This window comes from Vespa mandarinia, chromosome 11 (genome assembly GCF_050613455.1).
Source record: "Vespa mandarinia isolate Hongniang chromosome 11, ASM5061345v1, whole genome shotgun sequence".
Classification (NCBI taxonomy): Eukaryota; Metazoa; Arthropoda; class Insecta; order Hymenoptera; family Vespidae; genus Vespa; species Vespa mandarinia.
Genome location: NC_140820.1, coordinates 2,125,001 through 2,142,490, shown reverse-complemented (window position 1 = coordinate 2,142,490; position 17,490 = coordinate 2,125,001). Strand labels below are relative to the sequence as shown.

Here is a 17,490-nt window from a genome sequence, read left to right as displayed (position 1 = left end):
TTGTTTGTTTGTTCTTTTTTTTTTTTTTTTTTTTTTATTGTTAAACAGTAACATTTTGTATATCAGAAGAAGTTGCTTTTTAAACTTTCGCGGGACTTACGAGGCGGCAAAATTATTGAGTCAATGAACAAACTGTTCTGTTATAGATACTAGAGACATGATAACATTCATGATACATTTATTACAGTATTACGAAATACGAATTAACATCCTAGAAACGAAGAGAAATTAAAACATTCAAGGATTTGATATGGTAGTTCCCTCTATTGGAAAATTAATGCAATCAGAATTTTACTACGTTTCCAAGGATATTAATTAGTATGTGGGAACATTTGTACTTTTTTTTTTTTTATATTTAATGCGCCAACGCGTACAGTTGTTACGAATAACCTTGACTAGTATTTTTTTTTTATATATATTATACACAAAAAAAAGGAAAGCACGTACGTACGTGTGGACGAGTATTAAGAGAATATATAGTCAAGAATAATAATTTTATTTATCTAACCCATTATACGATTTTTTTGATTAAATGAATAATAAAATGGCGGATCTCGTTTGACTCTAGTAGTACCAACATGGAGTTTGTATTTGAACATAGGCATTGATATTATTACTATTATTCATATTATTATTATTATAAAAAAAATAAAACGATCAAAGAAATAACATTTTGTTATTTAAATAAATTAATGTAGTTACACATAGACTTACCAGTTTCCGAAAGTAATCAATGCCAACAATAATCGAAACCCAATTTTAACATTACTTACAAATCAATTTAATATTAATTTTCTCTCGCGTCCAAACGATTAATTCATGTAAGATTTATTAACAGATTATTCATGCACTTGTATAGGATAGGAAATATTATAAAAAAGATTTTATAAATGGTTACATATATTTTTTTCTTAGTTTATTTATTTATTTATTTTTATTATTATTAGTAATATTGTTATCATTATTATTTTTGTTTTCGAATTTATTAAGTGTCATAGGACAAAAAATTTGGATATAACGGTTTGTTTATGGTGGGTATAAAAATTTGAAAGAGATGCATGCTTTAATTTTTAATTTAAAATGGTCTAATTTAACAGGAAAAACAAACAAACAAACAAACAAAAATAGGAAAAAAATGTTACATATATATTTATATATATATATATATGTGAAACAATATTTAATTTTCTCGTAACATGCATTTTTAATTCTTTTAACTTTTATTCCTTTTTCGATATTATATAATAATATAGAATTGATATTGCCAAAACTTATTTATAATTCATGCAATAAAATATATATTTCCCATAAATGTGATTTCATCATCATGTTTATATTAATAATGGGCGGTGAAGGGGAAGGGGTTATGGAAATTTTTAATATTTTAGTAGAATTAAGATCAAAATTATTGCGATGTTACGAGAAAATAAACAAAAAAAAAAAAAAAAAAAAAAAAAAAAATAAAACAAAATATATGTACATGCGTATATATATATAATCAATCTTAATTGAAAATTATCTTTCTCAAGCATTACTTTATCTTCTTTTTTTATCATTCGTAATTCCTTTTACCTCCGATAATATACGACAAATCATTGCCCAATTACTTATAATTTTAGCCATTTACACGAAAAACAAATTATCTTAAGGCACGCTCTTCTGATTAGATAAGCTTATCCTTTGCGTACTTTTTTCTTTCTTTTTTAATATTTTCATAACAATAACATTTATATATATATATATATATATATATATATATATATTTATATGCTGTATATATATGTATATATGTATATATATGCCATATACAGCATATTCGTCCACATACATTTTATTACCCTATAACTTTAAAATTTTCAAATTTCTATTTATTTTTTTTAATTTCTTTTTTTATTATTATTATTATTATTATTATTATTATTATTATTATTAACAAAATAATTCACGATGATCTCTGCTTTAACTTTCGATGTGTATGTTTCTCTCTCTCTTCCTACAAATTATACTTCTTGCAAGACATTTGCAAATGTCTCTATTGTTTTATCATCCTACTTTTTTTTTTCATTTCATTTTATTTCATTTTATACAGAAAATATTACTGATAAAGTTACCAAATTGAATATAATACCAAAGTGAATCACAAGAGAAATATTAAATACTGTCTGAGACTGTCAATCGACGTGCAAAAAATTCGATAGAATTCTTGCAAGGAAAAAAGAGAAAAAGAAAAGAAAAAATCGTTTCTCCTTTTTTTTTCGTTATTGTTTAAAGAAGCATAGAAGATGATAGTAATATATTTATAGATCATGCAAGGAAGGAATCATTTTCTTGGAACTTGATTTATCGACCAGCGAAAAGTTCCTCGTAATCACAGAGTACCTAAACTATATATTAGAAATATGCAATGATTAAGTATATTGATGTATATAAAAAAAATACTATTGTGCGTATGCGTGTGCGTGTATATGCGTATTAATTTCATATCATTCTATTAATTATGATTTTAATACGGCGAAACAAAGAGAGAAAATATTTGTATTATTCATTGATTAATATTTATATACTCTCTTTTTTCGTGAAAAAAAAAAAAAAACAAGCGCATTGATTAAATGCAAAGCAATTATTATTTTTTATGGAGAAATAACGACTTATATAAGAAAAAAAAAAAAACGATGAAGGAATAAGAACAAAAATTACGAAGAAGTTCGTCATCCTTGTCCCAATCATCCGCCATTTTGTACATACGTATCGACAAAAAATCCGGTCGCCATTTTCGATCTCCAAATCGAAATTATCCCTATATACACATCGATACACACACACACAACACACATGTATATATACCTACTGACATTTCCCTATTATAATATAATTTTCATACTAATCATAAATATTTCGTGTCTATTATTTTTTTCTTTTCTTTTTTTTTTTTTTATGCTTTTTTCTGTCCATAAATACTCTCCTAGTTGATTAAAACCACATTGATATCTGAAACATAAATAAGAAAAAAGAAATTTTTTTTTAATAATATCGTTACAAGAGAAAGAGAAAAAAGGAATATTGGTAAAGAGGCAGTTTGAAAAAGAATTGTTATTATTATTTTTTTTTATGTGTGTATATATATACATACACATAATCAAAATACATTTCGACTGACGTCGTTCACTCACCTCACCCTATAAATCCTGCCGCGAGCGAGATGATGAGGGCAAGAATACCTGTCATCACTTGACCAGCAGTCGATACAACAACTTGCTGTGGTGCACTACTGTACTCAACTTTATCAGACGTGAATTTGTTTACCGCGGTTAGGGTACTACCATATTTGTCGAGTAGGATCATGACGAGACCATTGGACCAGCCAAAACCAAGTTGGACCTCGTATTCTCCACCACCACCATAACCACCAAAAACTGTAGCGTCGTACTGTCGAAAGGAAAATTTAAAGATAATGCAATCTTATAGGAAAAGAAGAAAATGGCGGATAGCAAGAGGAATCCAACTTATGCATGCATGTATGTATGTATGTATGATGTATGTATGTATGTATGTATGTATGTATGTATACATGTATATATCTATCTATCTGCAATGAGAATAAAATTTGCCTTTCACCTTTTCAAACATGCTGTGCGTTTCGTTGAAAGCTTTATAATTACTGCGAACCCATCTTTCACTTATCTCATAGGCTAACCTTTGGGCCCATGGATCTTGAGTATTGTTCAAGGACATTATAACGAAATATTGGAGAGGGGGCCAGGCATTAGGATAATCCCATTGTTCACCGGAGTGTTCCAATGTCGTTGGTATTCCACCGACATTCAACATTATTTGATTCTTTTCAAGATACTTTAATGCCTTCGATACATATTCTTCCTTTTTACTGAGGTCATAACAAAATGTCCAAAGTGGCAAGATGTTGGTAGGATAAAAGTAATCCCTCTTTAATTCATTTATTATATCGTAATCCAACCAAGCACCAACTTCGTCGTGCCATAACACAGCGGTCACAGCTTTTTTCCATTCCTCGGCAATGTTCGCATAATATGCCGCTTTGGAAAAATTACCTAATCTTTGACTATACTTAGCTAACAGTACTGCATTCCGATATAATATCGAATTTAAATCAACTGGTATTATGGATCTCGTCTTCAGATTGGTTAAGTTACCTAAAAAACGTCAGGATAACTCACTACTGTGACCACTTAGAAAGGATTTTCATAACGGAAGGATCATTGAATTGTCGAAATCATATGAATTATGAAGGGTAGTAAAAAAAAAAAAAAAAAAAAACAGCAAGGCGAAGATACATATGATTGTGGGGCAGGAGTATCCTCTTTCTTTTTCTCTGTTGTGTAATTACCTTTATTGGTTCCATCGAGTATGAACCAACGACTAGAGAAATCCCAGCCAGTTTCAGCAGCTGTTTTCAATTCCGTGTAATAATTCTCCTTTTCCTCGGTTGTACGAAAACTTTGACTGGTTTGAATATCCTCCCTATATTGAGATAAATATAAGAAAGGCATTTCTCACGCGGGCGAGATATCATTTTCTACGTAAGTATTTGTTAGAGGTCGTTGAAAAAAAAAAATAAAATGAATAAAAAAAAAAAAAAAAGGGTTGAAAACGACCGATGAAAGAGAAGATAAAGAGACAATCACCTGTAGGATTCCGGTCTTGGTCCAGATGATTCCTCATGGTATCTAGCAAGGGTATACTTGACGCCATCTTTTTCAATGTCAACGGTACGATTGGTTAGCCAAAAATTAAATTCCTTTTCGAGCAACCAAAAATATTTATCAAGCCATTGATAATCCTTCGTTACATGAAGATACTCATCGACCATTGGTATAAGTAAGGGTGGATGAGATCTCATTGTGTAATATATTCTACCGCCATTAGGAATGAAACCAATCTTATCAACTATCATAACAAAATTGGTCAACATACCCTTTGCCGTTTCATACATATCCGATAATAATAATCCTTTTATAATCCAATATGAATCCCAATAATAAAATTCGCGGAACCTGCCGCCTGGTACGATAACCGGATTAGGTACATATATGATCGAATAACGATCTTCATTCATTTTAACGTCGTCCTTCATTTTTCTACCCAACATCTTCCAGATTTGATTGAGATCATAACCGAATTTCCTTAATTCCGGATCGTTTATCTTTTGTAAATATCTCGGATTAGCCGTCCAATCGGTTGGATTCCAATCTTCAAACTCCGATCCAGCAGGATCGAATGTATCGTTAACGAAATTTTCTATTTCGTGTTTAGTTGGTGTTTCATCGGTACGATTCATAAATTCATGGAACAACGCCAGCGTTTTTTCCGGTGAATGCTTCATCTTCATGTCGACGAATGTCTTCGAATCCGAGTATATAGACGACATTTGTACTCTGTGCAACAGCTCGCCATGGCAGTAAATATTGCTGCAAAGGCACACATATTTTGTTTTTTGTTTTTCTAATTTTTTATTCTTTGGGGGCTCTTTTTTTTATATATATATATTTTTGTTATTATTTCTTTTTTTTGTACGTGGGTCTATATTTTATTCATGACACGTTTTATATCGAAGAGCTATTCAATTTATCATTTATGTATAACTGATTATACATTCAGTTAAAATGAATAATGATAATAAACAAGAAAAAATAAAGAAAGAAAGTAAGAAAGAAAGAAATAAAAAAAAAAAAAGTAAAATCTCACAATTTGATAAAAATTTCGAAAACGGTTTCAAATTTTTAAGTAAACTTTGTAGTTTGATATAGTACACGTTTCTTCATACGATAACCTTGATTTTGTATATAATAGTAGTAATAGATATTATCTTTTTTTTTAGATTTATATTTATAATTATTTCCTTTTGTTATCTTTCCGAATCAGTATACTAGTTTTAAAATAAAAAAATAAATAATTCGTTTATCTATATATATGAATATATATATTTCTAAATTGATATTCATTAAGAATTATTTTCGTTTTAATAATTTAAATCAGTGCGAATTTAAAAATAGAACATAATTAATTTACAAACACACACGCGTTCGCATGCGCGCAAACACACATACACGAAATATATAACCTTGATTCTATACTAAGGTAACAAATACGAATAAAAATGATTTTTAAATTGACCTGGCTATTAAGAATATTTCTTTCCTCTTTTCGTAATCATTTAGATCAGAGCGCAACATGACAAAATTATAAAATTGTTCAACACGACATATTCGACGGCGCGATTAAAATGCAATCGTCGAAGGGAGGAGAAGAACAAGTGTACAAGTAACGAGTAGTCACATTGCTGCATTTCACGGTCCGTTGCGATCGTTAAGTTAAAAGTCGCTTACGCAAGTAAGTACGTTCATGATGTTTGCGCACGAGCTACGTGTTACGAGTTACGAGAGAGAAAAAGTGTGAGGGAGAGAGAAAGAGAGAGAAAGAGAGATTGATTCCAATGACTCGTTGACTCTCAGTCAGGAATCTCGCGAACTCATCGATAAAAGCACGTGTTGATTCGTTTTCGCGTTCTTTCGAGAACCCTATATGGATTTCTTGTTAAGAAATTAACCTTTTGAACCTTGTGACGACATCAAGTATATTTTATATATACATACACACACATATCACACAATATAATATGAATAAAAACTATATATATATATATATATATATATATAAAATAATCTATAATATAAATACTATTTAAATCGATATAAAAATTTTCGAGAAAAAGTAATTGATAAAAAAAAAATCTACCTAGGAACTTGATTGAACTTATCAACTTTTTTTCTAATCCACATTATATATACGTACTTATATAAATCTATATAAACACATATAAAGGTTTTTATATATATTATATTATACATACAAACGCGTCTATTGAAATCTTCTTTTTCTTTTCTTTTTTCTAAAAGCAAACACAAGACGATCGCGAAAATAATGTCGATCGTACGATCGTTGCGTTGAAATCTTTTCAATTTCGCGATGATGACATCATTCAAGATATTTTTTCTTTCCTTCTTTCTTTTTTTTTTTTTTTTGTTTAATTTCAGATTCTCTCTCTCTCTCTCTCTCTGTTGAAATAAAACAGAAGAACTAAAGAATGTTCGATTCGATCGTTCATTCGTTCGTTCGTCCTATCAAAAACGTGCGAACTTTTTAATATCGAGAACGTTCTATTATTCATTTTCTTTTTTTCTTCATTTTCATTTTATTTCTATCACAGGAATTACTTTCATTAATTTCTTTTTCGTTCTTCTTTTTTTTTTTAGATACGAAGAAAAAAAAAACGTTTTTTAAAAATTATCAAATGTCATCGAAAGAAGATTCTCCTTTCCATAAAGATTCTTTTATTTCTTGTTTCTCGTTTTTATCCTATCTCATTTTTTTTTTCTTTTTGTCCGAAGGAACGAATTTCATTAATTTTTATATTTCTTTAAATACGAAGCAAGAAAATATTTTTGGGAATTACCGATGATGATTTTTTTATCGATCGAACGTTCTTTCTATCTGTTCTTTTTTTTTCTTTCTTTTAATTTCATTTTCTTTTTTTTTTCTTCCCCTTTTTCATCTCATCGAATTACTCCATATGCCGAGAAAAATCGTCACAAGTATTATTTCAATTTGAAATAAATAAATTGAAATACGAACGATACGCATTGCATCAATATTACGATGCTAATAAAATTACTGCAGCAGAACTCTGATCGTACTCTTGTCGTTTTCTTAACACGACGAATGTTAACGACATACACGAACACTTGTCGTCATAGTTTTTTTAATACGACGAATGTTAACGACACGTACGAACACCTGTCAATATTCCTCTACTATCCCACTATCCCACTACCCCACTCCCGCACTCTCCTCTCCCATTTTCTCGTACAAAGTCGATTTATTCGATATCGTTTATATATTACCGCTCGAGATCATTCAAACAAAATGACTTGTCTGCTAACTCCACAAAAAAAAGAAAAAAAAAAGAAAAATAACTAACTAAATAAATAAATAAACATTCAAACGAAATGACTTGTCTGCTAACTCCACAAAAAAAAAAAAAAAAGAAAAATAACTAACTAAATAAATAAATAAACAAACAAAAAAAGAAAAGAAAATGCTGAATTTCTATAGAATTCCTATATAATTTTGATGGACAAAACATGCTTTTAATAGTTACTACGTCTTTGTGTTATTATTAGACTAATTAATTATACTAATTGAACTCTTTCTCTTTTTCTATATTCGTTTTGTTTCTAATTAGAGCGAAGATAATGATACATGTGAAGGTTTGCACGTTTGTCTCTAATATTATTGATGAAATTTATTCGGCGCATATATGCGTGTCGCGTTTCTTCTTCTTACATATAGACAATATATCTTCAAAGAAACTGGAAACTTTCGCGAAGCTGAATGATAGCTTTCAAATCGACGAGATCGACGAGATCGTCGAAGGTCATGAACTTATTATCGCCGTTAAATGTTAAAATACGTCATCATTTTGTAAAATCATCATTTAACCCCTTTGACTACAAAAGAGCGTATATATACGCTCTCCTAAGTCTATAAATTTATACGAAAGGGGCGTATATATACGCCCTCACAAGTCTATCAATATATAAGAAAGGCGTATATTATACGCCGTCACATATCTATCTAAAAAGTTATGTCGTATACAAAAAAAAAAAAAAAAAAAAAAAAAAAAAAAAAAGTTTTTTTTCTTTCATTTATAAAATGTAAATATTTGTAACTCGTATGTTTTGTATAAATACGTATCAGGTAAAGAGTTACATTGCGCGACATTTCATTTACAACTGATAAAACAAATCTTTCAAAAAAAGGAATCTACGCACTTTAAATAAATACAATGGGAAAGGAAAATTTAATTCATCTTCGAAAAAAAAGAAAAAAAGAAAAAGAAGAAAAAAAAAGAAAAAAGAAAAGGAAAAAGAAAAAAAACGCGCAAGTATGTAATATATGAGAAACATAAAATCCGCCGAGAAAGTAGATATGAATGCAAAGAATACGATGTAGATTTATGCGTTGATCTATGTTTTAGAATATATATCATACGCAAATTAAATCTTTTTTATTATCATTTTGTTATATTTATTCGTTGTAATTATCATTATTATCCTACTGTTAAAATTGTCAAAATAAATTTATTTCTCATTATCAATTTTGAATGTTTTCTTTATACTTAATAATTAAGGTCACGTCAACAATTTCGTACAAAATTTTCTATTTCTTTTTTTTTTTTTAAATATATATTATTCAAAGTTCAGTTTCGTATAAAAAAAAAAAAAAAAAAAAATCTCCGTCTTTTTTGTTTTTTCATTTCACTAAATATATATATATAAGTATATATAAAAGAAAGTATGTAAAGAGAAAAATTTAATCTTTAGACGTTCTTAAAAAAGAATTTCGATGACTGCGATTAATATAACATCACGTTCAAAATTGGTGAATTGGTGTCACTGAAAGTGGCACGCGAAATAAAAATAAAAATAAAAAACTAGATATTTCAGGAAATTTCGTAATATTATCAAGAAAAACAAGTTATAGTCAGTTTTTCTTTTTTTTTCTTCCTTTTTTTTTTTTTTTAAACCAACGAATTAAATTGAAGAAAGAAAAAAATTATAATAATAATAATAGTAATACGTATAATAATATAAATAGTAATAATAATAATAATAATAATAATAATAATAATAATAATAATAATAATAATAATAATAATAATAATAATAATAATAATAAATGATAATAAATAAAAACAAACAAAAAAGAGAAAAGAAAAAGAAAAAAAAAGAACAAGAAAAATGACGTCAGAGTAAATAGAAATATTTTTCGCAACAGATTTTGTGAAGAACCGATTAGATCATTTTATAGTCTTTAACTATGCTATCTCTACTACAGTTTACTTCGAATATATACAATTGTAGTACAATCAAACAAGTATAACAAACGAAGGAGAGTTTCTATTATAAGTGCATTCCAAAAGAAATTTTCGCTTTCTTCCATGTAATAATTATGAAAAAAAAAAAAAAAAAAAAAGAAAAGTAATATTTGTTTTTAACAAGTTAATTAAATTATTATAATTTCCGGAATCAAAATATTACTATTACTATTACTATTACTATTACTATTACTATTACTATTACTATTCCTATTCCTATTCCTATTACACTATACATAAGACATAGTATATAATTATAACATGGAATGCAATTCATTTAGTATAACTATTTAAAAAATTCACACATATCTCTGTTTGCTCTGTATACACATACAGTATTCGTAAAACTTACGAAGTATTTTGAAAAAGTCATTAATTATTTCATGTAAATTTTTTTTTTTCTTACGAGCAGGCTTTCTTTAAGTCTATAAATTAATTTCGAAATGCGACATATCTGAAATATGTATCTATAAAATATAATTAATGTCCGGCAATGTCCACGTGAGTTATAACGTCACATAAAAGAAAGATACAATTATCTATATATGTTGTACGAAATACCGATCACGTTTGTTGCGAATGAATGCGCTGTTTCCTAAGGTCACGCTCATTGTTACTTGCGGAACACACTAATTTAAATCTCTTTACTTTGCTAATGTTCGCCAAGTTCATTGTTAAGGACACTAAATGGACATTATCGAAGATGATAAAAAATGTTTGACATATATATATATATATATAGGAATAAAAAATTATGAACGATCATAAGAGTTTAATAAATTTATGAATGATGAAATGATCAATAGATTTATAAATGTTTAATAAATTCACGATATGATTAATAACTTAATAAGAGCAATTAATAAATTAATGAATAATCCATTGATTAACAAATTTATGATACGATTAATAAATTTGTGATATAATGAAAAATGTAGATAAATAGTATATTCTATAAATTGATAATTATTTAACAAATTCATATTTGATTAATAAATATACAAGTGATGAATAAATTCATAATTGAAATAATTATTAAAATTTCTTTTTCTTTTTTTCCTTTCTTTTTTTTTTTGTTTGTTTTTTTGAGCAAGACAGAATATGATTTTTTTGTTATTGCTGTCGTCACTTGTATGAAGACAATAAATTTTTCTTGATTAATAATGATGATTAATGTTGTTTGTAATATAAATTCGTTTTTCTTGATTAAGATTAATGTTATAGAATATTTTCTTCTTCATTACGAAAAAATATTCATAAATATTATAAAAGATTAAGTTAAATATTAAATAAACGTAAAACAGAGTTATTTAGTTTTCTTAACCCATTAATCATATCTTCGAATATCCAATTAGATATATATTTATGATCTTATCGATTATTAATAAGGGAACATTTTCGTGATACAGAAATAAATCAAATTAATGAGAGTAACTAAGTAATTGACAGATGTGATTTTTATATGGTATCAATTTATTCGCATCACTGTGCCTTTTACAGGACTTTAATTTTGTCAATAAAGAGAAACGAAAGAAAAAACAAAAAAGAGAGAGAGAGAGAGAGAGAGAGAAATTATTTCTCTGTCTGAAATTAGTTGATCGAAAAAGAATTTTTTTACGATTTCTTCGTCTTTCTTTTTAAATCATAAGCACTCCTAGATAGAAATAAAAATAGATAAAATCATTCTCGTATCATTCTCGTGCAAACGAATTAATTACTATTAAAAACGAATTTACTATTAACAAAAAATAATATATGTATATATATACATATATATTTTTTTCTCTATATGGCATTCGTAGAACGATATAAAAATAGTGAAAAAGAGAAAAGAAAACAAAAGAAGAAAAGAACTTAATTTCTTGGAACTTGATATTCTCCTAATCGAGCTATTATTTGCACTTCTTATCTTTATTATACTTGATACTACTTCAAAGCTTTGCGCATTAAATATAACGTCTTACATGTAGAAATTGTCGTACTATCTCGATAGAAAATTTCATGAGAGACGAAAAAGAAATTGAAGAAATTGAAGAAGAAGTTAAAGACAATGATGATGATGATGATGATGATGATGATGATGACGACGATGATGATGATGATGATCATGATGATCATGACGAAAAAGTTGACGATCAAGAAAGACGTTAGATCTTAATTCGTTTGAAAGAAATAAAAAATGGAGATCATCAGGAAGATTTCTTATTGAAAAAGAAGACGAAGAAGAAGAAGAAGATGAAGAAGGAGATATAGTTTATGAAGAAGATTGTGAGATCATCCATTCGTGGAAAATCCGTGCCAGATTGCTTAAAGAGAAGGGATTACACCTGACTTCCAATAATATCTTCTCAAGAGCAACTCTTCTAATTAGGTGTGTCCGCTATAAATTGTACGGAATGCGAGTGACTGGCCGATCGTCAAAACATTTATTTCCGTCCGGTTCATTCTGTGTGTCACGGACACGTAGGAATCAACATTGTCCACCTCGTGACAAAAGGGAGCCCATTATCTTACACACAACATACAACATAGATATACTCTCTCTCTCTCTTTCCCCTTTTATTTTTTCTATTTATTTAAAACCCCTTTGAAATCGAATTATTTTGGTTATATAAAAAAATTATGTAATATAGAAAAAAAAGAATAGTTAAAGTTGATATGAATCAATAAATTATTATTATTATAAAATGAAAAGATTTGTGATAATAGTATAGTATATATAATTGTGATATATAGTATAACAGTATAATATATTAATAATATAATATATAATATATTAAAAATATAGTATCTATACTGTTGTTATACTACCAAACACTATCTATATAGTTTTTAGAACTGTACCGTAACTATCCTATACCATGTAAAATTTATAGATACAATATTTAAACAAAAATATATATGAAAAATTTTCAAATATAAAATAATGATATCTTTCTTAGTCACGGAAAAAAAAAAACTACAGATATACCTAAGCGATATCAAAGTTCCATGACGTTTTAAATGATAGATAAAATTATACCGAAGAATTCGTATAGTATGGACAACGTTTGTTCTCTCTCTCTCTCTTTCTCTTTTTTTTCTCTTTTTTTTTTTTTTTTTTTTTTTTTTTTTTTTTTTTTTTTTGTATAAAAATGTCCAAACAAGATCGATCAAAAATTATGTAATAAATCAACCTTTGACCCTGAAGATTTATTACGCCTCATGCTAAATATCCAAAATGTAGATACACATAAGCGATATCGTTGTTGCATGACATTAAAAAAGATAAAATTATATCGAGAATGATTTCATATGAAATGGATTATGTTATTTTCTTTTTTTCTTTTCCTTTTTTGTATCAATATTTCAAAAACAAATCGATCAAAAATTATGTAATAAATCAACCTTCGACTTTAAAGATTTATTACGCGTCGCACACGCACACACATACGGAGACCGTGTTTATGGATTCGTTCATAACGAAATCTTAAAAGATGCTTTTAATGATGGTTATTAATTAACTAAGGTAATTAGCAGTGATAACAAGTATAGGTGTGGTTTCAATATGAAATGAAATATGTTCCGAAAATACCCTTGGTAAATATGAATATGAAATATTATATTGATGTTAGATCGTCCATATTTGACATAAATCGATTTATGTGAAATTAAATCGTCGGTAAATAGGAAAAAAGAAAAAAAAACGAAGAAAAAAAAATATATATATATATATATACGATGAGAATAAGCTAAAGTTTAATTTTGTATATGTTAAACTAAAATTGGTCGACGAAACTATGAACGTACGCACGTGAATCGAACGTTGGACGATAACCAACTAAAAGGTGGGCGTTCATACGTCATAGAAATATCAACGTGCGACGAACGATCTAGCCGCCCACCATCTTTTCTTTATTTTACTTTAGCTTCTTTTTTCTTTCTTTCTCCCTCTTTTCTCTTTTTCCGTATTTTTTTCTTCTATTTCTTTTTTCCTTACACACATTACATCGCAAGAAAAAGTAATACGAAATAATATAATAATAATAAGAAAGAAAAAAAAAAAAAAAAAAGAAAAAAAACAAACAAACCAAAAAAAAGAAATAAAGAAAAAAAGGGGAAAAGAAAAAATGCATTTTCTTTTTCTTCAATCGAATTAAATAATTTTACAATTACATCAAATTTTATATAGAACGATTGTCTGAACAAAATTATTCTTCGGTTAAAGCCTATAAATAGTATCATTTTCGAATTTGTTTAAGGAAAAAAAGAAAAAAAAAAGAGAAAAATAAAAATTAAAAAATTAGATAATTAATTAATTAATGGAAAAATATGATGGTAATATTTTTTTTTCCTTTTCTTTTCTTTGGATCAACTAATCGATGATTTTTTAATTAATTAAAATCTTATATGATTTTACTGTTTAATAAATATCTTTTTTCGAATCGACTAAATTAGTCATTTTTCTAATTGATTCGAATTTTATTTATGGATTAAACGATATAATTGTCCAGTAAGACTTTTTGTTTTTTAGTTATCGTAAACAATTGTACGATTTTTGAATTTTCTTCTAAAATTTAATAATAATATGATGGAAATTTTTGTTGACGTGTATTTACCTATTATTTTCAAGCAATTTTAATTAATTAAGATTTTATATAACTTTAATCTCTGATAAAATTGTTTTCATTTTATTTATTTTTTTTTTTTTTATTTATTTTTTTTACGACTACTAAGTGTAGACTTCTTTCTTTGGATTATTATTATTATTTGTTTTTCTTTTTCGTTATAAAAAAGAAACCGTTTTCGAATTTATTCCCAAAGAAGAAATTAAAAAGAATATATTTGTGTGTGTGATGATAATTTCATTTCTTTCTTTCCTTATTTATTTCCTTGTAAAATTTCCTCACCAAACCCGTCTTCACCTTTCGAAAACAACTCATGTCAATTCAAAAACGAACTGAAATAATAATTATTATTTATCATCGATAATTATCATTATAATCATGAATTATTATAATTTTCTGTATAAGTGCAGGAGTTCGAGGAAATAAAAAAATGTTTAGTAGTATTGTTGTGAAATTTTTAGACCATTCGAATTTTTCCTGTCTTTTTTTTTTTCCCACAATAAAAATTTCCCCTATCAAATCAGAACATCAATAGATTATCGTCATGTGCTCTCGCGCGCGCTTACTTATATATATCTGTATACGTTAGTATTTATACACATTTATATAATATAATATATGTAATATATGTACATGTAGATACATATATATATATAAATTTTTAGTAATTTTTTTGTTTTTTTTTGTTTTTGTTTTTCTAATCACTTACCTGGAGCACGGAGGAGGCTTAGTATTGCTCTTATCGTCGGCGGCGATAGCACAATATCGAAGAACGATGAGGAACGTGAGTGCAGCATTGATCAGATGATTCATCGAAATGGACCAAGAATTCATCAGAGCCATCTTTCTTTTTTCTTTTTATTTTATTTTTTTTTCCCCCGTTTATTTTGTTCTTCTTTTCGTTTCTGTTTTCTTTCGTTCTTGACTTTGTTTTGATTTAATTTAATATAATTTAATTATTATATATATATATATTTATTTATTTATTTTTTTTACTACTGAGGGTGTTCTTTCTCTTATTTGCACCCTTTCTTTCTCTCACCCCCACCCTTTAACTTTCTATATATGCGTGTATGTATATATATGTATATATATATATATATGTATGTATATATATATATATATTACACTTACGTAAATATTCCTTTAGTGCGTTTTTAAGATCAGTCTAGTTGTCTCTGCACGTTTTTATTTACATGGAAAAACACGAGGAAAGAAAGTAGAGGTTTCTTCTTTTTTATATATAAATGCTCGTCTCTTATCACTTGTAAATATTTCTGTGACTATGTACATATATTATGTATATATATATATATATACACACACACACTCACACACACTCACACACACATATATATATATACATAGATACACATACAACTCTTGACTCTCAACAACGCAACCCTTCTTTTGTATTTTCTTTTTCGCGCGCTTCTGCTTTCGTGGGGATGAGAGTTCTGTTTTGTTATTTGTTATTGCTGTTATTGTTACTTTTGTTTTGTGTTCGAACTTATTTCAGTTTTCACTTACTTTCTTTTTCTTTTTTTTCTTTTTTTTTTTTTTTTCTAAGTTCTCATTAACTTATACGCTCTCATGCTTTTTTTTTTTATTTTTTTTTCGAAAGTTCCGTTTTAACGACGATAGTAGGAAGAAGATAGATGAGACACGCCGAAAATTTTTTGTTTGTTCGTTTGTTTGTTTGTTTTTTTTTTTTTTTTTTGATTTTTTTTTTTTTTTTTTTTTTTTTTTAGTAAGGTCCTTACTTTCTGGTTATCGGTTTCGGACGTGGACCCTCGAATTTTCGTAATCTGCGAGGCGGTCTCAACTCCAGCAGCAAGGCCGCATCTTCTCTAAGAACAAAGGGAGAAAGAGAAAAAATATAATTAAAAAGAGTATACTTGTTAATTATTATTTTTACATCGTATGGAAATATAAACGTTTCATTTAGTTAATCTCATTCAAATTTCCCACGGTTTTTTTTGCTTTCTTTTCTCATTTTTTTTTTTTTCGTGGGCGACCTACCACAAACAAAATGGACGACACTTAATTTTACGTTAACCATAATTTTAGATTGCACAGATATAAACGTTTAATTTCGTTCGTTCAATTCGAAATTTTTCCCTCGGGTCTTTACTTTTGTTTCTTCTTCTTTTTTTTATTTTTTTTTTTATTTTTTTTTTTATTTTTTTTTTTTTTTTTTTTTTTTTTTTTTTTTTTTTTTCTTCATAATGGATGACTAAAATAGATAAACAAAATAGACCTAAAAAGAAGAAGGGGTTCGCGTTGTTCTTCGTTGACCTCAAAAGAAAATTCGAACTTGTCTGTCAATCACATTTTCGTTTCATAGGCGACAACTAAAAATAACTATAATACGGCCCTCGTCGACGATACAACATTAAACACTTCGAAAATTTAACTGTCGACATAATGGAACATCCAAGATATTATGTTTTTAAGTTAGTATTACTGACGAAACATGGTACAGAGGCGGCCATTTTGTGCTTTTAGAAAATGGTTAATCTTTGAGATTAAAACGAAGGAAATAATATCAACGTTCTCATTTAAAGAAGATTGTCTTTATATATATATATATATATATATATATATATATATAAATTTTTAATTTAAAAGAAATAAAATGAAAAATGAAAGAAAAAGAAAAAGAAAAAAAAAGGAAAAGAAAAGAAACAAATAAATAAAAATCTACTCGTAATTCATAAACTAATGGAAATTGATCATGGCGAATTCGAGAAAGAGAAAGAAAGAGAGGGAGAGAGAGAGAAAGAGAGAGAGAGAGAGAGAAAGAGACAGAGAGAGAATGAAACACAGAGACAAATGGAGCACGACGACATGTCTCTTACCGATATCGTCGTCGGTCAAACACTATTTGTGTCATTCAATGAGAACCTA

At 27.4% G+C, this 17,490-nt stretch overlaps 1 protein-coding gene across 14 annotated transcripts in view; it reads right to left on the bottom strand.

The window, feature by feature from the left end:
* LOC118441392 (trehalase) overlaps window positions 1-17,490 on the bottom strand; it is a 43,019-nt gene that overhangs the window by 4,202 nt on the left and 21,327 nt on the right. For 7 of the 14 annotated variants that reach the window (XM_035865706.2, XM_035865708.2, XM_035865707.2 and 4 more), the window contains 6 exons: window positions 16,344-16,430; window positions 15,290-15,505; window positions 4,662-5,444; window positions 4,364-4,497; window positions 3,616-4,169; window positions 3,176-3,426 (listed from right to left, as the gene is read on the bottom strand). In XM_035865706.2, coding sequence (XP_035721599.1) covers window positions 3,176-3,426; window positions 3,616-4,169; window positions 4,364-4,497; window positions 4,662-5,444; window positions 15,290-15,423 — 1,856 coding nt within the window. In that variant the 5' untranslated portion in view covers window positions 15,424-15,505; window positions 16,344-16,430. Of the gene's footprint in view, window positions 1-1,813; window positions 2,989-3,170; window positions 3,427-3,615; window positions 4,170-4,363; window positions 4,498-4,661; window positions 5,445-15,289; window positions 15,506-16,343; window positions 16,431-17,441 lie in introns of those variants that run through there. The other 7 variants (XM_035865703.2, XM_035865701.2, XM_035865704.2 and 4 more) reach the window with 3 other exon arrangements.